At 37.3% G+C, this 23,938-nt stretch overlaps 1 protein-coding gene across 10 annotated transcripts in view; it reads right to left on the bottom strand.

Moving 5' to 3' along the window:
- The window catches only part of LOC110467166 (otoferlin-like), a 250,887-nt gene that overhangs the window by 43,937 nt on the left and 183,012 nt on the right, over positions 1 to 23,938 (bottom strand). For all 10 annotated transcript variants that reach the window (XM_021524137.1, XM_021524133.1, XM_021524135.1 and 7 more), the window contains 5 exons: positions 20,432 to 20,602; positions 15,695 to 15,852; positions 8,595 to 8,734; positions 6,736 to 6,824; positions 6,353 to 6,499 (listed from right to left, as the gene is read on the bottom strand). In XM_021524137.1, coding sequence (XP_021379812.1) covers positions 6,353 to 6,499; positions 6,736 to 6,824; positions 8,595 to 8,734; positions 15,695 to 15,852; positions 20,432 to 20,602 — 705 coding nt within the window. The remainder of the gene's footprint in view (positions 1 to 6,352; positions 6,500 to 6,735; positions 6,825 to 8,594; positions 8,735 to 15,694; positions 15,853 to 20,431; positions 20,603 to 23,938) is intronic.

Below are 23,938 nucleotides of genomic sequence, written 5' to 3'. Positions count from 1 at the left end.
TATACCATATTTACCCTCCAATGAGCTAGGCCTTTATTTATACCATATTTATCCTCCAATGAGACTTTTGTTTATACCATATTTACCCTCCAATGACCTAAGCCTTTATTTATACCATATTTATCCTCCAATGAGACTTTTGTTTATACCATATTTACCCTCCAATGAGCTAAGCCTTTGTTTATACCATATTTATCCTCAAATGAGGCCTTTGTTTTTACCATATTTATCCTCCAACGAGCAAGGCCTTTGTTTCAACCATATTTACCCTCCAATGAGCTAGGCCTTTGTTTATACCATATTTATCCTCCAATGAGCAAGGCCTTTGTTTATACCATATTTACCCTCCAATGAGCTAAGCCTTTGTTTATACCATATTTATTCTCAAATGAAGCTTTTGTTTTTACCATATTTATCCTCCAATGAGCAAGGCCTTTGTTTATACCATATTTATCCTCCAATGAGCAAGGCCTTTATTTATACCATATTTACCCTGCAATGAGGCCTTTGTTTATACCATATTTACCCTCCAATGAGCTAGGCCTTTGTTTATACCATATTTACCCTTCAATGAGCTAGGCCTTTGTTTATACCATATTTATCCTCCAATTTATACCATATTTATCCTCCAATGAGACTTTTGTTTATACCATAATTACTCTCCAATGAGCTAGGCCTTTGTTTATACCATATTTATCCTCAAATGAGGCCTTTGTTGATACTATATTTACCCTCCAATAAGCAAGGCCTTTGTTTATACCATATTTATCCTCCAATGAGCTAGGCCTTCGTTTATACCATATTTATCCTCCAATGAGGCCTTTGTTTATACCATATTTACCCTCCAATGAGGCCTTTGTTTATACCATATTTATCCTCCAATGAGGCCTTTGTTTATACCATATATACCCTCCAATGAGCTAGGCCTTTGTTTATACCATATTTATCCTCCAATGAGCTAGGCCTTTGTTTATACAAGATTTACGCTCCAATGAGGCCTTTGTTTATACCATATTTATCCTCCAATGAGGCCTTTGTTTATACCATATATACCCTCCAATGAGCTAGGCCATTATTTATACCATATTTACCCTCCAATTAGGTCTTTGGTCTGCAATGAGGCCTTTGGGGGGACCATATTTATCCTCCAATGAGGCCTTTGTTTATACCATATTTATCCTCGAATGAGCTAAGCCTTTGTTTATACCATATTTATCCTCCATATTTACATCAATGAGGCCTTTGTTTATACCATATTTATCCTCCAATGAGGCCTTTGTTTATACCATATTTACCCTCCAAATACCATATTTATCCTCCTATTTCCAATGAGGCCTTTGTTCATACCATATTTATCCTCAAATGAGGCCTTTGTTTATTCCATATTTACCCTGCAATGAGGCCTGTGTTTATACCATATTTACCCTGCAATGAGGCCTGTGTTTATACCATATTTACTCTCCAATGAGGCCTTTGTTTATACCATATTTATCCTCCGATGAGGTCTTTGTTTATACCATATTTATCCTCCAATGAGCTAGTATTTTGTTTATACCATATTTATCCTCCGATGAGGCCTTTGTTTATACCATATTTACCCTCCAATGATCTAGGCTTTTGTTTATACTGTATTTATCCTTCAATAAGCTAGACTTTTGTTTATACCATATTTACCCTCAAATGAGGCCATTGTTTATACCATATTTATCCTCCAATAAGGCCTTTGTTTATACCATATTTACCCTCCAATGGGCTAAGCTTTTATTTATACCATATTTACCCTCCAATGAGGCCTTTGTTTATACTATATTTATCCTTCAATAAGCTAGACTTTTGTTTATACCATATTTACCCTCCAATTAGGCCTTTGTTTATACCATATTTATCCTCCAATGAGGCCTTTGTTTATACCATATTTATCCTCCAATAAGGCCTTTGTTTATACCTTATTTACCCTCCAATGAGCTAAGCTTTTGTTTATACCATATTTACCCTCCAATGAGGCCTTTGTTTATACCATATTTACCCTCCAATGAGCTAAGCTTTTGTTTATACCATATTTACCCTCCAATGAGGCCTTTGTTTATACCATATTTACCCTCCAATTAGGTCTTTGGTTATACCATATTTATCCTCCGATGAGGCCTTTGTTTATACCATATTTACATCGATGAAGCCTTTGTTTATATCATATATTCCCTCCAATGAGCTAGGCCTTTATTGATACCATATTTATCCTGCAATGAGGCCTTTATTTATACCATATTTACCCTCCAATGAGGCCTTTGTTTATACCATATATACCCTCCAATTAGGTCTTTGTTTATACCATATTAATCCTCCAATGAGGCCTTTGTTTATACCATATATACCCTCCAATGAGCTAAGCTTTTGTTTATACCATATTTATCCTCCAATAAGGCCTTTGTTTATACCATATTTACCCTCCAATGAGGCCTTTGTTTATACCATATATACCCTCCAATGAGCTAAGCTTTTGTTTATACAATATTTATCCTCCAATAAGGCCTTTGTTTATACCTTATTTACCCTCCAATGAGCTAGGCTTTTTTTTATACCATATTTATCCTCCAATAAGGCCTTTGTTTATACCATATTTACCCTCCAATGAGGCCTTTGTTTATACCTTATTTACCCTCCAATGAGCTAGGCTTTTGTTTATACCATATTTATCCTCCAATAAGGCCTTTGTTTATACCTTATTTACCCTCCAATGAGCTAGGCTTTTTTTTATACCATATTTATCCTCCAATAAGGCCTTTGTTTATACCATATTTACCCTCCAATGAGGCCTTTGTTTATACCATATTTATCCTCCAATAAGGCCTTTGTTTATCCCATATTTACCCTCCAATTAGGTCTTTGGTTATACCTTATTTACCCTCCAATGAGCTAGGCTTTTTTTTATACCATATTTATCCTCCAATAAGGCCTTTGTTTATACCATATTTACCCTCCAATGAGGCCTTTGTTTATACCTTATTTACCCTCCAATGAGCTAGGCTTTTTTTTATACCATATTTATCCTCCAATAAGGCCTTTGTTTATACCTTATTTTCCCTCCAATGAGCTAAGCTTTTGTTTATACCATATTTATCCTCCATTGAGGCCATTGTTTATACCATATTTACATCAATGAGGCAATTGTTTATACCATATTTACATCAATGAGGCCATTGTTTATACCATATTTACATCAATGAGGCAATTGTTTATACCATATTTACATCAATGAGGCCTTTCTTTATACCATAATTAACCTCCAATGAGGCCTTTGTTTATACCATATTAATCCTCCAATGAGGCTTTTGTTTATACCATATTTATCCTCCAATCAAGCCTTTGTTTATACCATATTTACCCTTCAATAAGCCCAGGGACCACCAAATAATCTCTGACTTGACGTAGGAAGGTGGGTATTACCAAAGAAATTACATTTGTTGGCATTTTTACTAAACTGTAATATATACAGGTTGGCATGCTATCAGGCATGGACTTATTGCCAGATACGTAATTCCGATGCCTTTATTGAAAATACAAAATATGTTTGATTTTAATGTATTTCAAATTATTTTAAAATCAGTGTTCACATCTTTTTTTTTTAATTTGAATATTTTTTATTCCTTTTCTTCCACATCACAGTACCGATCACAATAAAATTAGAAAACAAACGCGTTGCCATACAATCATGATTTTACATGAATCCAGTATCTAATATTACCTGAACCCTAAGTGTACCTGGACTTAAAACACTCTACAATAGAAAAAATAATGATTTATTCATTGTACATTTTCATTCAACCATATACTAAAACTATTTGACTCAGACTTTTGCACTGAAACGATTTGGAAAACCGTTGACACATCCCACCAAACCATCTGCTTCTAACTTTACTGGAAACACATTGTTCATAAAATTTTAATAACTGGTATTTGCTTACTTAGATATATAGATATTTTGATATGTTCTTTAAATCCCTGAGCATTCCTGATACCAACATTGATAAGGGTATTTGGCAAAATATCATAGCATGTCAGATATTTCAGGATCTTAATAAGCAGGTGTCAGTGAAATCAGGTTTCACTGTACATGTAGAAACAGGAAATTTGTGACAAGCGTCATGTCCAAGTTTGATGTTGGAAAATCCCTGAAAAGATACAGGAAGATCACAAGGTGGTCAGTCTTACTTTGGAATCCATAAATTAAAGGACACATTGTAAACGCTTTCTTGTAGCTGGACGCCACAATTAGTGACCCTGGCAGGTGACAGCAAAATGAAACCGATAAAAAACATGGCCGACATTCTCCATGCGGAGTTTGGACATGACTGCTGTTGTAAAGAGGGAGGGCACCATTGTGATGGTTTGGGTTTATTGACGACTTATGGCTGATTAATAGTACCTCAGGTGTGTCAACCTCGTCTCCCACCCACCAGGTGAGCTGGCCAGTTCAGGTGAAAGGTAAATCCAGGTCACCAAATGTTATAAAGTCAGGTAGACGATGATCTGTACCTTTACCTTCCCTCGTTACTCCAGTCCTCAATAGGTCTAGAGAATGAACCATCAGGAACAGGTAGAAAAAAGCCCACAGAAATTGACAAGGTCGGTCATTTATTTGAAGCCCTAAGGATTCATCTTACAAAAAATTCTAAGAAATTAGTTTTTATTAATTTTTCATAACCTGTTGATAATATTTTTTGGGATTAAAGACAAGGAATATAAGGAAATTAAGTGTCGAAATCACACAAAAATCTCAAAATTATGTCACCAACGTAATTTCCATCCTTTCAAATGTTCACAGGATAAAAACTATGTGGAAAATGTTTCAGCATACAAGGAATCAGTTGAACTTGAGTAAAATGTGAGATGTATGGAACTTTGCTGATTTGAATAGCACAAATGTGGCCTCCTGTCCTAATAAATAGACTTGACAAGTATGTTCTAAATGATGATACTGGTGACTAACTTATAAAATGATTCTATTTCTACAACTGGACGGGGGCCCTTAAACACATATCACCAAACTTATAGCACACATTCAAATTGAAATAGTCTTAATGGAATACATCATTTTAAAATTCCCAAAAATCCTGTTGTTGTTAAATCTTCTTTTTCTTTTTTCTTTTCAAACCCATACCAGTTATATAAGATTGATATAAATTACTTTTCACAACTATCTGGTGTCAGTTTCATATAGATTAAACAAGATGGTATCTTTCTGTTTTTCTTTTTGTCATTTTGTTCAGTTTTACAAAATGTTCACAGATTGCATGAGTTATACTAAATACTTGACCAATTTTAATAAAATCTTCTACGAAATTGACCAATGTTAAAGTACACTGAGAAATGTATACAAAATTGTAAGAACATGAGATGGGATACAGTATGGCCTGAAGACAATGACAGTACAGCAGATTGATGAAAGGACAGTACGAGATACAGGAGGAAGATGTGAGACCTCGACTCATTAGTACTACACAGTTCTGTCTTCTGATGGTCGATTGTCAGGGAAGTTCTCCATAGAAACCCAGCACCCTTGGTCTTTTGGTACCAAATCAAACTGTTCCCCTCTGAACCCCTGACAATGTTAGCATCATCAACCCTTCCCCTTAGACTAAATACAGGGACATGTAGCTCGGTCGTCTGGGCACTCCCCCTCAGAACTTCACCCGCCAAGTCTATGGTGTTAGAAATGGATATGGGGAATGTCCAGGTACAGCCTTCTACATTACAGGGCCACAGTCTGTATCTATACTGGTGATGGGGACACACAGTGTGTACACCAGAACACCTCACTCTCCACCTCTGTCAGACGACTCCTCCACGTGTCAGTTACAAACTAATCATTGCTGTGATGAAAGCTCGTGTCAATGAGCAATGTACATTTGCCAAAGTTGTATGAATCTTTCGGCAATCAGTGAAATATACATAATGATCTTTTTCCTTGCATATAATGACCTGTGTTTTCTGATTGTTATCACAGTATCCCAACTGCTAGTTCTACAGCTTAACCGCACCCATAGGTCCTAGCCATGTCGCTACTGACCTTTGACCTCTTCATGCTATTGCCATTCTTTAAATGAATGTAAAGGTGCTACTGAACTTTGACCTGTCTGTTCTTTTCATCTTTTGACCTACAATTGTTGTATCAAACCTGTCATATAGATGTAATAGGAAGTGGCTGTTTTAAACTTATGACCTTTCGCCTACCTGTAACAAATTATATCAATGTTATTTAGTTGCAATTAGTGTATGCCATTTAAACTAACTCTAGCTGTAGAGAGTGTATGACCTTTGATATAGCTGTAGCGATTGTATGACCTTGACCAACCTGTAATGAATGTCTGTGTTCTGCATGTCCTCTTGGCCTTTGATCCATCCCTTCACGTAGATGTCACTCATTTTTTCACCGGTGAAAAAAGCATCATCTTCAAGGACCACATCGTCGGTGTTCCAAATAATACACCGCAACTCGTAGCTGTAAAGGAAATGTAGAGTCAGTTGATAAATATTACAGAGTGTAAAAGAAGACAATGATCTACAATTTGGTAAATATTGTAACCATTTTCGAACGAACACGTTGAAAATAAATTGATAACTCATAAGTATTTATTTAATGTAAAGAAATGGACAGAAAACAGAAAATATTGGATTAATATCTATAAAAGAATGCTAGAAATAAACGTTTGTTCAAGTAAACATTGAATGGATTACCTTTTTGGCTTTCTTGGACTGATGTCGACGGGCGGCCCAGGGGCAGGCATATCCATGGGGAACATATCCACCCACATCTCAACTTTACCCTGGGGACAAAAACAACATTTAGTTTTAACCTGACCGTAGGACAAAAACCCAACCTTTAGTCTAAACCTGACCCTGGGGACAAAAAAACCATTTAGTCTAAACCTGACCGTGGGGTACAAAAACCCAACCTTTTAGTCTAAACCTGACCCTGGGGACAAAAAACCCATTTAGTCTAAACCTGACCGTGGGGTTCAAAAACCCAACCTTTTAGTCTAAACCTGACCCTGGGGACAAAACCCCCATTTAGTCTAAACCTGACCGTGGGGTTCAAAAACCCAACCTTTAGTCTAAAGCTGACCCTGGGGACAAAAAAAACATCTAAACCTGACCGTGGGGTACAAAAACCCAACCTTTTAGTCTAAACCTGACCGTAGGGGGAAAAAAACCCAACCTTTAGTCTAAACCTGTCCGTGAGTACATAAACAACATTTAGTCCAAATGTGACCCTGGGGACAAAAAACATAACCTTTTAGTCCAAACCTGACCCTGGGGACAAAAAACACAACCTTTAGTCCAAACAAGACCCTGAGGACAAAAACAACCTTTAGTCCAACCTGACCCTGGGGACAAAAACAACCTTTAGTCCAAAATTGACCCTGCGGACAAAAAACCCAACCTTTAGTCCAAACCTGACACTGGGGACAAAAACAACCTTTAGTCTAACCTGACCCTGGGGACAAAAACAACCTTAAGTCCAAAATTGACCCTGGGGACAAAAACAACCTTTAGTCCAAAATTGACCATGGGGACAAAAAAAACCTTTAGTCTAAACCTGACCCTGGAGACAAAAACAACCTTTAGTCCAAACCTGACCATGGGGACAAAAACAACCTTTAGTCCAAACCTGACCCTGGGATCATGAAAACAACATTTATTTGAAGTCTGGCCGGATATAAAGTGATAATTATAACAAACCACCATTTCTCAAAATTTAATTTCATGGTTGTAATAAACCATCACTTCAACATTTTCCCACTTCAATTTAATATTTTCTGGACACCGCCATTTTTATTCTGCTGTAATGAGAGTAAGACTGTGCCGAGTGAGAATGACAAAGCCCTGGTGACATTTGACAAGTGTTGTCACCACTAGGTAACACCTTCTCCTGTTTCCGTTGACCTGTCCCCCTAATACAGATCTATATAAGGGGACACTTTGACACATTAGCGCCTAAAACCCTGCTGAGAATCACAAATGAGGAACTGGTGTCCAAAAGAAGGCTTATAGACAACTAAAACTGTAGCAATAGATCATGACGGACAAATCGATGTCATGTTAGACATCGTAAATAGAAACAGATTAATATACCTGGAAATTTGTCAACAAAGATTACCTCTAACCGTTCAATACTTTTCCTATTTTTAATTAAAATCACATGTTAAAAAATAAACAAGGCACATTCTACTAGCAACAGGTTTCAATTTTAATTTGATAACATTTCCAATCAAATGTTGAATAAAAAACAAAATTAATATTATGCACAATCTCATCTTTCTTTAAACTTCATCAAACAAAAAACACCTTCTTCCTAAAACAAATAAATGTGACATAGTTATTGTCCACTTTTAGGGCAAGGTATTGAAGAAATGTAGGTTTTGGTGACATGTACAAATATTTCAGCCATATATATATAGAGATGGATAAACCAAAAAGATGGAGGGCAGAGAAATGCAACTGTATAGAGGAGGCAGTTAAAAGTAGGGTATAATATATAACTTAAAATAAGAAAATATTTAATTAAAATACACCATTCTCAGTCTGTACATTACCTGTTCGATGCCAGGTTTTTCCGGGTTATACAATGGCCGGGTCTCCACGTGTTCTGGTACCAGTTTACGCCCCACTTTGGGGATCTCCTCCCAGTGTTTCAGTACGTACAGGGCTAGGTGTTCCTCCCTGGCCTTGTTATCTGTCATACAAAAAATACAATCTGGAGCAGGTATCTTGAAGAACATCCCATCAGAACCTCTCTGATACAATCTGGAGCAGGTATCTTAGATAACAGCCCATCAGAACCTCTCCGATACAATCTGGAGCAGGTATCTTACAGAACAGCCCATCAGAACCTCTCTGATACAATCTGGAGCAGGTATCTTACAGAATACCCCATCAGAACCTCACTGATACAATCTGGAGCAGGTATCTTACAGAACAGCCCATCAGACCCTCTCTGATACAATCTGGAGCAGGTATCTTAGAGAACAGCCCATCAGAACCTCTGTGATACACTCTGGAGCAGGTATCTTAGAGAACATCCCATCAGAACCTCACTGATACAATCTGGAGCAGGTATCTTAGATAACAGCCCATCAGAACCTCTGCGATACAATTTGGAGCAGGTATCTTACAGAACAGCCCATCAGAACCTCTCTGATACAATCTGGAGCAGGTATCTTAAAGAATACCCCATCAGAACCTCACTGATACAATCTGGAGCAGGTATCTTACAGAACATCCACTCGGAACCTCTCTGATACAATCTGGAGCAGGGAACTTAGAGAACATCCCATCAGAACCTCACTGAAACAATCTGGTGCAGGTATCTTAGAGAACATCCCATCAGAACCTCTCTGATACAATCTGTAGCAGGTATCTTAGAGAACATCCCATCAGAACCTCACTAATACAATCTGGAGCAGGTATCTTACAGAACATCCACTCGGAACCTCTCTGATACAATCTGGAGCAGGTATCTTAGAGAACATCCCATCAGAACCTCACTGATATACTCTGGAGCAGGTATCTTACAGAACACCCCATCAGAACCTCTCCGATACAATCTGGAGCAGGTATCTTACAGAACACCCCATCAGAACCTCTCTGATACAATCTGGAGCAGGTATCTTAGAGAACAGCCCATCAGAACCTCTGTGATACACTCTGGAGCAGGTATCTTAGAGAACATCCCATCAGAACCTCTGTGATACAATCTGGAGCAGGTATCTTACAGAACATCCCATCAGAACCTCACTGATACAATCTGGAGCAGGTATCTTACAGAACACCCCATCAGAACCTCTCCGATACAATCTGGAGCAGTTATCTTACAGACCTCCCCATCAGAACCTCTCTGATACAATCTGTAGCAGGTATCTTAGAGAATACCTCATCAGAACCTCTATGATACAATCTGGAACAGGTATCTTACAGAACACCCCATCAGAACCTCTCTGATACAATATGGAGCAGGTATCTTAGAGAACATCCCATCAGAACCTCTCTGATACAATCTGGAGCAGGTATCTTAGAAAACACCCCATCAGAACCTCTCTGATACAATCTGGAGCAAATAAACAAAAACAAAAACAAAAACTGAACAAAACAATGTTTTAACTCAAAGCGTGGGATTCATGGATATCCCCGGATACAGATATGTATGGTACCTCATCGATACCTGACTGTAGTTGGTGTCTCATGAAGTACACCATATGTATCCCATCTGATACCTCCATCCTATAGTAATTGTCACATCAGTTCCTCTCCCATATCTAAATGTTATAGCAAGCAGATTTGTTTATTATAACCTTGTTTCTTTATTGTTAAAAACAGGCAAGGTCTGTTCATAAGAACAATTAATGAATTTTCTTTTCAGTTTAAATCATAAATAATAAAATGCCTGTAAAACCTGAAATGCTATGGTCTTGAGTTTCTTAAATTTATACAACTTTTCTTTCTAATGCTAATTTCACTATCTGTGCTACGTTTATTAGCCCCTTAAATCATCAGACAGCTTTTGTTCCTATCTAAAAAGTTATGGCATCTGACTTTTTTCAAATATCCCAGAATTAATTGTCATTATTCAAGGTCTCCACCATTGCAGGCTAGGTCATAAAAACAGCTCTCCTACAATTAATTTGATTGATTCTATCAAGAATCTCCCATCTAATTTACCTGTGGCCAACAGCCTTGCTATCCCTTGCTATCCCTTCATCCATATCAAAATGTCACCCTGTGTAGCCAACCTATAGTTGCTGTCAATCTCAAAGGTAGTCAGCAGTTTACCACATCACTACCCTCAATTTCTTAAATAACCAACACCAACCTCAATTTCAAAAACACCAACAGAGACAACTTTAATCACTCCCTCAATCCCAAAAATAGCCAACTTAGAAATCTCAAATCACTCCCACAATCTCTAAGATAGGCAACTTCGGAAATCTCAAATCATTCCCTCAATCTCTAAGATAGCCAACTTAGAAATCTCAAATCATTCCCTCAATCTCTAAAATAGCTAACATAGGAATCTGAAACCACCCCATCAATCTCTAAAATAGCTAACATAGAAATCTCAAATCACTCCCTCAATCTCTAAAATAGGCAACTTGGAAATCTCAAATCATTCCCTCAATCTTTAAAATTGGCAACTTAGAAATCTCAAATCACTCCCTCAATCTATAAGATAGGCAACTTAGAAATCTCAAATCATTCCCTCAATCTCTAAAAAAGCTAACATAGCAATCTCAAATCACTACCTTAATCTCTTAAATAGCCAACATAGAAATCTGAAATCACTCCCTTAATCTCTAAAATAGCCAATACAGAAATCTGAAATCACTCCCTCAATCTCTAAAAGAGCTAACATAGAAATCTGAAATCACTCCCTCAATCTCTAAAATAGGCAACTTAGAAATCTCAAATAATTCCCTTAATCTCTAAAAAAGGCAACTTAGAAATCTCAAATCATTCCCACAATCTCTAAAAAAGCTAACATAGAAATCTCAAATCACTACATTAATCTCTTAAATAGGCAACTTAGAAATCTCAAATCACTCCCTCAATCTCTAAAATTGGCAACTTAGAAATCTCAAATCATTCCCTTAATCTCTAAAATTAGCAACACAGAAATCTCAAATCACTTCCTCAATCTCTAAAATAGGCAACTTAGAAATCTAAAACCACTCCCTTAATCTCTAAAATAGCCAACATAGAAATCTGAAATCACTCCCTCAATCTCTTAAAGAGCCAATACAGAAATCTGAAATTATTCCCTTAATCTCTAAAATAGGTAACTTAGAAATCTCAAATAATTCCCTCAATCTCTAAAATAGCTAACACAGAAATCTGAAATCACTCCCTCAATCTCTTAAATAGCCAACACAGAAATCTGAAATCACTCCCTTAATCTCTTAAATAGGTAACAGAGAAATCTGAAATCATTTCCTCAATCTCTAAGATAGCCAACACAGAAATCTGAAATCATTCCCTCAATCTCTAAAATAGCTAACATAGAAATCTGAAATCACTCCCTTAATCTCTTAAATAGCCAACATAGAAATCTGAAATCACTCCGTTAATCTCTTAAATAGGCAACACAGAAATCTGAAATCATTCCCCAATCTCTAAGATAGCCAACACAGAAATCTGAAATCATTTCCTCAATCTCTAAGATAGCCAACACAGAAATCTGAAATCATTCCCTCAATCTCTAAGATAGCCAACAGAAATCTGAAATCATTCCCTCAATCTCTAAAATAGCTAACATAGAAATCTGAAATCACTCCCTTAATCTCTTTAATAGCCAACACAGAAATCTGAAATCACTCCCTTAATCTCTTAAATAGCCAACACAGAAATCTCAAATCACTCCCTTAATCTCTAAAATAGGCAACATAGAAATCTGAAATCACTCCCTTAATCTCTAAAATATCCAACATAGAAATCTCAAATCACTCCCTTAATCTCTAAAATAGGCAACATAGAATACTCAAATCCCTTCATAAATCATAAAAATAGCCACAACTAGATAGATAACCATAATTTCAAAAATAGCCAACAGGCCCCAACATTTCTCCCTAAATCTAAAAATTAGCCAACACTTGATTTCCATGTCTCATTCTGAATCTCAATATCAGCCAACAAAGGCTTCCAAATCATTCCTTAATGTATCTCAAAAGTAGCCAACACAGACTCCCTACCCTTCCCCAATCCCCAAAGGACAACAATCCTTTCAGCAGTACCTATCTGTGAGGGGAAACTGTTTATTATATAACTTGGATCTGTGGGCTGTGATAACTACAATAAACACACAGGCTGTAACTGCTGAGGAGACTTATCTAAGTAATAGTCCTAATCAAACAGACATATCCATGTTACTAACAACAGATGGTTCAATCTCACACCATCATCAAACACCACTCCATTGGCTTTAAGCTACCTCAAATTGGAAAAAAAATTGAACATTTCAAAATATGACACATAATTTTAATTCTTGTCTTCAAAGGACCATTCTAAATCCACACAAGTGTACTCATAATCAGAAATATAATAATTATTTAAAGAAAATTTTCAAATCAAACCTCGTTTCTGATTTCCTATAAAGCTGCTCAGGCTTTTGGAGTTGATGGGTGTTAGTATAAGTCAGGGAGAAACAGGAACCTTGTCAGCCAAAATACCGTCAGGGTATAAGTAGACTACAAACACCACCCCCTTGACCTTATCTTAGTGTTTTAACAGATCTAGGACTTCAGATAAGCCTCAACCCCAGCTGGAATTAAGTCACAATTACAACCACCATTAAGGCCAATTAGAGCAGTACATTTCCAACAGGATCACATTTACATAGTTATTACATGGACAGGGTTATGACTTAGAGCTCCCAGCTATATCACATAGCATTATTAATAAAAACACTCGTAAATTCAAGTAGTCTCATAGATTTGGATGGGAGAAAATAGTCATAAATATTCAGCTCTAATAATATCCAAAAATTAAGTACCAAAGGGAATGAACCCTGTATCTTACTTCAGCTTGATTCAAAACCATGTAAATTCAATTAAACTTGCTAACACACAACTAAAGTTAACATTGTTTTATCCAGAACACAGTAGGTATTTTTTACGTTTTTTTATTGGTGTACAACAGATAAGGCATACAAACTCTTGTAGCTATAGAAACACACACAAACAGGATGATATGATAAATATTGAAATTTCATATGTGACCTTTCAGGGTCAGACATTGCACTAAATCATGCATTCAGTGTCAAAGGTCAGTCATAAAACAAAATGTCTGGACTACCTACTTACTCTAATATCCAATTAACACCTATCAGTCAAGTATGGCCAGCAAAACAGNGGGGGGCAGTCTGGATGTGTTACAATGGGTTGGAGGAGAAACAGAAGGATGGGGAAATGGGGAAAAATTACTAGTCTTTAAATTGGCAAGATGATTGACAAGTATTCTCAGACCAGCAGAAGCCAGGTATCACCAATGTTTAGCTGTATATGCCTGTGCCAATATTCTGTACAGCTTCCAGCATTTCATGGAAAGAAAACTGATGTTGAAACAGATACAACCTCTTGACAATAAGATTATAAATAAAAAGATTTACTGAATTATCATAATTTCAAATTTTAATTATACAGATATATTTGAAACAGTTTCAGTTTTGATTCTATTTTGACACTCACCTTCTTAAAATATGTCGAGGAATGGAGCAATCTATGTTTATGGAGGATTTCTCATTACAAACATACAGTAGAAAAGAGGAGAAAAAAAATCATCTATCCTAAAACTTCCATCATTTCCCCAAAAATCAATTCCAGAATGACAAATGTTCCTGATAAATAAAATGGGGATGACCATTTACAAGTCCATGTACTGCTTTAATTTAGAATATCATTTGGCAAAAGAAAAATCAGATTTATTTGTGTTCAGATTAACAGAAACATTTTCACATAATGAATTTCTATAAAATGTTTCCGTAAGTTTACCACAGACTGACAGGAACTATTCCGACATCTGTCAGTATCATAATGTTTATTATCTACGATGTGATCCTATTGGTTTATAATCATTGTCTATTTACACACCGTTATTCTTACAATATTTTTTTTATCTGATTCTGTTGAAATCCCAATAAACACACAACAGAAAAGAACACCAATTTAATTTTCTCTAATTACATGCCAGAATGGAAATTTTACTTTAAATGGAGAAAATGAATTTTTAGTATCTGGAATTAAAACCTGTAGAGGCCTGAAATTTCACTTGTTATTCAGTACATTCAAACACAGCCAAATAATGTAGCGGTTTGGTCCAATGAGAAAAGCAGACATGCTGACCTAATTATCTAATCTTCGTAATCATATTTATTCATCGGAATTGTCAAATAGTGATTGTGAATTAGTTGCGTATACACTAGAGTTTGTCTCAGGTGGCAGGATCATTACCGGCCTTCTATTATGTCATGGTAGTGGGTAAGAAATGTCAGATGTCTACAGGGTGGGTATGTACGAATGCTAGAGGCCTCCGATTACCAATTTAAAGCTGGCCTACAATGTTTGAGGTGTTCCCTGGTGGCAGAGTGACACGGTCCTTATTACCACCGACACTGGTCTGGCTGGCCTGGCCAGGGTACCCCACTAGAGAACCTGAGAAGAACCCGAGTAGAACCTGATGTTTTGGATTACTCATTTTAATCAGTCAGTGCTCATCCTGATCAGAGCTGAAGATATCTGTATTAGATGATATTTCTGACCAGATGATGAACCATTTAAACATATTCAAATGCTACATTATCATCAGTATTATTGGATAAATGAACAACCAAACCTTTATCTTTTGACATTTACAGAAAATAGGCACAAACCACATCATCAACTCGCCACAATTCAACAAATCGACATATTGAATAGAGAAAACCATCTGTATGACCTTAGCTATTGTGAGCTGTTGAAAAGGAAACTGTTCTTTAAGAATTATTTTCTTGCATATTTTCTTTCATATTTAAATCATTTGTGAAATTTAATTTAAATCATATCATATTTTAGTTGAAAAATCTCTTCTTTTTTTTGTAGCTATTTTTTTTTTAAAAACTTTGTTTATTTCTAAAATCTGAAGCCATTTTTTCGGTAACATGAGTTTTTACCATTGTCAAAGTCTTGGTCCATGGACGCAGTGAAGATACGGTTGGCGATGCGGACTTTACCGGGCTGGTAATGCGGACCGTCCACCTTGCCCTCTTTACAGAGTTTGGCCAGAATCTGCGTCGGCTTCATCGGGTCTCGCCACATGTTGTACCCTTGTCTGCGGAGAACAAAACGTACAAATATCACGGCCTGAACAAACAGTGATAGAACAGGAAATTAATGTTGCTCTATGGTCTGATATCTTAGCTATGGTCATTTGTTCAGAAACAAGATCAAATTAGAGAAATATTTCCTGTCCATCAGGTCCTAGTGTTACCAACTGACCGCCACAATGACCACAGGGTAAAAACGCAGCGTGGACAATCAGACTTGGCTGGTCATCTCTAATATAACAGATCTGTATTTGACCACCCCGATACATTAATCATAACCTATCATGTATTTTTGTGTCTTCTTTAAGATTTTAAATCGTTAATTATCAGACAATGGAATCAAACTAGTCTGGGCATTTGAGTATTCTGGAAAGAGCTCAGAAAGAAACTATGCTGATTATATTTCATAAAATATTTTTGCAAAAAGATTGATGAGCTGAAATCTTGCTGCTATAAAAATTCAACTAAAATCAGTAATTTTATTTTTTTTTTAATTTCCATTTCCCAATTTTATTCATGTCAAAGTTTTCTCTAAAATGTAACGTTTGTGAAGAACTCCCCTACCCTACGAAAACACATTTTTATCTATACAAATGCGATTAGATTTTGGGTAGTCATATTATTGCATGGAAATATATGGTGACTAACTCCTCGCAGTACATAAGTAATCGTTAGTCGCCCCTGCATAATGACTATCATATATGTTGTACATTTTGACATGATAAGAATACCTTTCTTTATTTTACTAAGAAATTATTTACATTCACGGGACAAAAATGAGAATCTTTCTGTTTACCACAATGAGTTTAATTGCCAACATTACACAAGTGTTAAAAGTTGGGTTAAAGTAAATAGCCTGGTGCACCACAGTGACGTTATCTGTGGGGACACGACCTCCAATTAGTGACTTTCATCACTGTTAGGGGAGGGGGTGGGGCCAGTTGTAATGGAGGAGGTCATTATATAGGACAGATGTGTATTTATCACACAACACCACACCCCACCATATCACAGCCATGTGGTGAGGATAAGACGGGGAGATAATCCATAAATCACATCTCCCTCCCAGTCAACTCCTCCTGTGGGTGCAAATAGATATCTAAACTGTCTACCACCCTATCAACATAACCACCCACTGACAGAGCCATCCACCCTCATAACCATCCACCCACATAACCATCCACCCTCACAACCATCCACCCACATAACCATCCACCCACATAACCATCCACCCTCATAACCATCCACCCACATAACCATCCACCCTCACAACCAACCACCCTCAAATCAACCCAAACAGTCAACCACCCACATAACCATCCACCCATACAACCACCCGCCCTCAAATCCATCGACTCACACATCAGCCCAAACAGTCAACCACCCACATAACCATTCACCCATACAACCACCCGTCCTCAAATCCATCGACTCACACATCAACCCAAACAGTCAACCACCCACATAACCATCCACCCACACAACCATCCACCCCCACAACCACCAACCCTCAAATCCATCGACCCACACATCCATCCACCTACATGACCATCCATCCACACAGCTATCCACCCACATAACCATCCACCCACACATCCATCCACTCTCAATCCCATCGACCCACACAGCCATCCACCAATACAGCCATTCACTCACGTCCATCCACCCTCATAGCTGTCCATCAACACAACCATCTAACCACACAACCCTCAAATTCATCCACCCACATAACCATCAACACAACCATCTAACCACACAACCCTCAAATTCATCCACCCACATAACCATCAGCCTACATAACTATCAGTCTACATAACTATCCACCCACATAACCATCAACCCACATAACTATCAGCCTACATATACTATCAGCCTACATAACTATCCACCCACATAACCATCAACCCACATAACCATCAGCCTACATAACTATCAGTCTACATAACTATCCACCCACATAACCATCACCCCACATAACTATCAGCCTACATATACTATCACCCTACATACCTATCCCCCCACATAACCATCAACCCACATAACCATCAGCCTACATAACTATCCACCCACATAACCATCAGCCTACATAACTATCCACCCACATAACCAACAACCCACACAGCAATCATCGTACACCACATTCCACCCTCACAGCCATCAGCCCACAGTGTCACTAATCTAAAAAGACACTGTCACTAATCTAAAAAGGCATCAACCCACACTGTCACTAATCTAAAAAGGCCCCAGCCCACACTGTCACTAATCTAAAAAGCCATCAGCCCACACTGTCACTAATCTAAAAAGCCATCAGCCCACACTGTCACTAATCTAAAAAGCCATCAGCCCACACTGTCACTAATCTAAAAAGCCATCAGCCCCCACTGTCACTAGTCTAAAAAGCCATCAGCCCACACTGTCACTAATCTAAAAAGCTATCAACCCACACTGTCACTAATCTAAAAAGGCATCAGCCCACACGTCACTAATCTAAAAAGGCATCAGCCCACACTGTCACTTATCTAAAAAGCCATCAGCCCACACTGTCACTAATCTAAAAAGACATCAGCCCACACTGTCACTAATCTAACAAGGCCATCAGCCCTCACTGTCACTAATCTAAAAAGCCATCAGCCCACACTGTCACTAATCTAAAAAGACATCAGCCCACACTGTCACTAATCTAAAAAGCTATCAACCCACACTGTCACTAATCTAAAAAGGCATCAGCCCACACTGTCACTAATCTAACAAGGCCATCAGCCCAAACAGTCACTAATCTAAAAAGGCATCAACCCACACTGTCACTAATCTAAAAAGCCATCAGCCCAAACTGTCACTCATCTAAAAAGGCATCAACCCACACTGTCACTAATCTAAAAAGGCATCAGCCCACACTGTCACTAATCTAAAAAGGCATCAGCCTACACTGTCACTAATCTAAAAAGGCATCAGCCCTCACAACCTTCAACTGTCATCCACCTATACAGCCATCTACAGTTCAACCTTTAATCCACATACCAATCCACCAACTCGACCATCCATCAATGTATACCAAATAAGAAACTCTCTTGAGCAATGACCAGGATATCATCAAAATAAACCAAATCACCTATAAACCAGGTCTGTTACATGTCGCAAATACTACCCCAACCATCCAGCCAAACTTACAAATAATTTTTATTTTCTAATATAATAGTATTTCAAGTTCACTAACCAATAATCTATGTTATGTCTAATGTTAATCCTTTGTTTTCCCTGCCATATTAACCGTCTTACAAACAATGATATGCTGCAGTACGTGTCGAAAGGATGAAAATTCTACTACAGAAAACGTTTTCCAGCATGTCGCAAATGAAGCCCCGATGAAGTTCACAGTGTAGTTTGTGATTTCAGTCCGAGATCCCCTGGGCACATTTATTCTAAAGCCAAGACAATGTTAAATACCAATAATTCTGTCATAGTAATCACCCCAGAAACAAATTGCATCATTTCCCAACACATGAAGATGAAAAATGGAAAGGAAAAATCATTTCTCACGTCATTAAGAAAATTTATTCAATATGTCATATTTTCAATATTTTTCAATAATTTGTTCGGCTTGTACCACATATTGCCCCAGAGAGATTTCCTTCATTACAACGAACTTTGGTAATGATAAATGTGTTTGGACACGGTACTTTGTCCAAGTCTGTGTAATCCTCGCAATGGCCATTCATCACTGGGTCTTCTCCATGTTGTTTTAAAGCAATAGACTGGGTCATTTATTAGCCAAAGTGCTTGTGTTTTAGTCAGCCGCTCCAATAAGAGGGCCCATCCATTGGCTGTAACTATATCTGTATGCATGGCTCCATGGGACAAGTCCACAGTTGGATTCGACTCATTGTCTGCACTAACCAATCACAATGCTCATTAATTACTCGTCCCATTACGTAACACACAGCCACGCACTCCCAGAACAATCTTCGTATCAGTTTCATCTCCCCAAAATATCTACACCAGGTTCAGTCATCTCCCAGATCAAATCTTCATACTTCACTAGTAATGGATTTCGTTATCATATCAAGAGGGATAATGCAATCTCCTTGACCTTACATGCTTAATATTGACATTGACCTTATAAAATCACAAGGATAATAATAAGCAATGTTGACCTTTATTGATGATTTTAGTTACCTTGACCTTTGAAGAATCACAAGAATGACATTGACCTTGGTTAAATAAGATATTCACTACTGAACTTGTCCTTTGCTCTTAATTGACCTTTCTTACGCTCTTACAATCAAATTATTTACATTTGTAAAAAATATTTAGCAGCATTAGAAATTTTTATTTTTATTTCACACGGAAAACTTGTGATTTTGTATTTGATTGTCTCGTCGTCAATGTTTATTGTGATGTTTTTTTTATTTACACCATATTTAAGTTTACACAGGTATAAAATCCAACAAGCCTGGAAGAGAACTTTTAATGGTCATTACACATCAATCCAGAACAGAAACAATATCGGAATGTAGTTCGAGCATTTGAAATTTAAGCTCCGTTAATTTCTAAAGGTCAAAGTAAGGGTAACCTAGCGACACTTACACATCATACTTGGCAGTGAACCCACATGTCCCTCGATGACGACTGTAGTACCGGTTCTCCAGGTCGAGCTGCGTCTCCCCAATTAGGTCATCCATGCCGACAAGGTCCCAGTCGTAGACCTGCACCGTGAGGAGAGACTCCATTGGAAAGGTGGCCTCAATCTCGACACATCTGGCAGCATACAAAATTACATGTAGGCAATCTCATGTAGTAAAGTGTGATATCAAAAGTAAATAATAATTCACCTGTACAATTATGATTTATTGGGCATCAACAGGTTGTCAAACGAAAATAACTGTAATAACTAATCAGCTCGTTGGTACCTTGTGTGATTAAATGTGATGAAACGGGAAGATACCTATTTAGTATATCAATACTCAGAGGTGTACCAAGTGTCTTTTACAATTTCAAAATCAATTAATGACTGTTAGATACACATGATAACAAGACATCAGGAGTTTGGGGACCATTTTCTACCACAAACTTAATATCATATCTAGAAACCCATGTTTTATTGGAAAAGCACTATTTCTGAAACTATTGCTATAAATCATCAGGTCAAAATTGAAGATGACCGTGTAAAACATTGTTACATGGTGTCATAGTTAAAAGATTGACCAATGAAATAATGTCTATCAGCTGTCACCCACTAGTGAGTTATGAAAAATGGACACAAACTTTTAGCAGGTTTATGGAATGATTCAAGAGCAAGAAAACTTATAGTGGTTGTCGGAAAAATATATTTCAAAGCTCTTCCAGGATACAACTATTTTTCAGTACTTTTCAAGAATTGACCTCAGTTTCAGCCCTTTCATGGGTTGTAAACAGGGTCGTGAATTACAAGCTTGTATTTCTTTGAGGTGTAAAATCAACCACAGTAGAATACTCTTATAAATTATTGGAAAAGAAGGAACATCAACTGAAAAACAGGTAGTTAAATTTTTTAATTTTATAGGCAGTTATTGAATTATTTATTCCTAAAATTTGATATAAGATCCAGTTGTGTTTTTGTGTCGAGTTCGATTATTTTCCATCCAATGACAGTTATACACATAACAAGTTGCTCTCTCAGAAACAAGCAGACGGCCATTCATTAGTATCATTCATGTAGAGGGGCAACAGAGGTATATTGAGCGGACGTCAAGTCAAAAGGGGTCTACAGCAGTCTATATGAATTAATCTATCGATGAATCAAATGATTAATTATGCATGGTTAAGAATGGACTTTGGACAAGTTGAGGGAAACGCAATTATACAAGAATGAAACAAAACGGTTGAACCGATGTTTATGATAGCTCGTATTTAAGCCTAATGACAAAATAAAAATAATCCATTTGTTTGGGGTATTGTTGACTAGCTCTTTAATTAAAAATTCAACTGCTGAGCAGAAAGCAAGGAAACCATTAGGGTAGGTGCATTTAAAACAACAAAAGATGAAACGCTTGTACTCCGACATAAATTACCCACAACACCTATTGAAAACCTGATGGCTGGCCGATTAGATTTTGTTCACCTAATCAGGCGAATATGGAACAAATCCAATAATTTTGCATTAGAGGAAATAATGAGTTTATGCAAAAAAGTGCAGAGCTTGGCCGCTTTGCATTATGAATGAGCTGATGGACCTGCAATACAATACCTGAGCTTGTTGCCATGCGAATCGTGCTCGATTCCTATCTGTTGATTTTTTTTTAGCTTTTTAACATCGTTAAATATTCTCACATAACCTTTACACAGGCACCTGGAAAACAAGTGCGGAAAAACTTTCTACTAGATTTCATCAAAGGCCTTAAAAACTGCAACACCCTTTATAGACAATACCACATCAAGATAACAATGGTGAGCAGGTTCCGTGTAAATTTTGACAATGTTTTACCCCTCTGACCAGCCAATTGAACTAACAGAAGCGTTCATGGTTCACCCGGCGTAAAAAAGACCAAGTCTTCCGTTTTCTTATTCTATTCATTGCCTGAAATTTGAAACAGACATTTTATCCGCCAATTTTGTCCAGGATTACCACAGACAGACAAAACTTGAACAATACTTCCAGTCAGGTATGAAACCATTCTGATTCCACCTTCAGCTCGAGTCACGGGTCAGCAGACGGCACCCTGAGTAAGGAGGGCTTTAACGTCAGGTAGAAACATAGGGATGATCTAGAGAATGGACACCTGGGTTGGATCACGCTATCGGGCCCTATCAGGATTAATTAGCCATCATGACTTTGTATACACACGGATCAGTTTAATTCGAACCATTTATAGTGGCAATAAATCTAAAGATCTGACCTTCATAACAAATAAAACTACGTTGTACATCATTTTTTTTTCTAATAATGTATATATATATCCAACCAATTATTCAAAGCCATTTCAATAGAGTAAGAAATGGCTTTAAATCAAGTGCAATGGGGCTCAACTGAAACTTTTCATCATGGAACCCTGTCTTTGTGGGTACTCAGCTACAGGTGGTATCTTATTTTGATGGGTTCTATATTATGAATTAAAACAAAAATAAGGACAATGCCCATGTCTGGCCGATTAAGCCTGGCGCCATGTCTACGTATGTCAGGAAGACGGCCGACGTACACAAGTCATACAATGAATATTATGTGATGGAAGTTGAAAATGGATGTCTGCGAAGGTCCATAACCCATTATGGATAAAAACTCCATCCAACATCGTGTGGGCCCAATTTCTGGTCTTAACACAAACTTAAGACCTTATTTTGTTTTTATTTTACAATTTATTGAAGTTTTATCACAAAATTTAAACACATTACAACTTTGAATCCATGTTACTGTTCTGACAGCCAATTATAAAAAAGAACTTTCCACAACCTAATAAAATGTCCAGTGATCTAGCTCATCCTTAAATCCCAGTTGAATCAAGGAACTAAAATACATGCATAAATATGCTGTCAACATCCTGGTGTCATGTATAGTACCATAGAGTCAAGATTAGTATCCTATAGTCCTGTTTAGTATCACAGAGTTGAAATTAGTATCATGGAGTCCAGTTAAGTATTACAGAGTCCAGATTAGTATCATGGTGTCCAGTCTAGTCAGTTAAGTATTACAGAGTCAAGATTAGTATCATGGTGTCCAGTCTAGTCAGTTAAGTATAACAGAGTCCAGATTAGTATCATGGTGTCCAGTCTAGTATCACAGAGTCCAGTATAGTATCCTGGAGTCCAGTTCAGGATCACATAGTCAAGTTTAGTATCATGGAGTCAAGTTTAGTATCATAATGTCAAGACTTAAGTATCCTGGTGTCCAGGCTGGTATCACAGAGTCAATATTATTATCATGGTGTCCAGTCTAGTATCATAATGTCAAGATTATTATCCTGGTGTCCAGGCTAGTATCACAGAGTCAAGATTATTATCATAGTGTCCAGTCTAGTCTCATAATGTCAAGATTATTATCCTGGTGTCCAGGCTAGTATCACAGAGGCAATATTATTATCATGGTGTCCAGTCTAGTATCATAATGTCAAGATTATTATC

Source organism: Mizuhopecten yessoensis, unplaced genomic scaffold (assembly GCF_002113885.1).
Source record: "Mizuhopecten yessoensis strain PY_sf001 unplaced genomic scaffold, ASM211388v2 scaffold11163, whole genome shotgun sequence".
In the NCBI taxonomy this organism is placed as follows: Eukaryota; Metazoa; Mollusca; class Bivalvia; order Pectinida; family Pectinidae; genus Mizuhopecten; species Mizuhopecten yessoensis.
The sequence above is the reverse complement of the archived record's forward strand: the minus strand, read 5'-3'. Positions and strand labels throughout refer to the sequence as shown.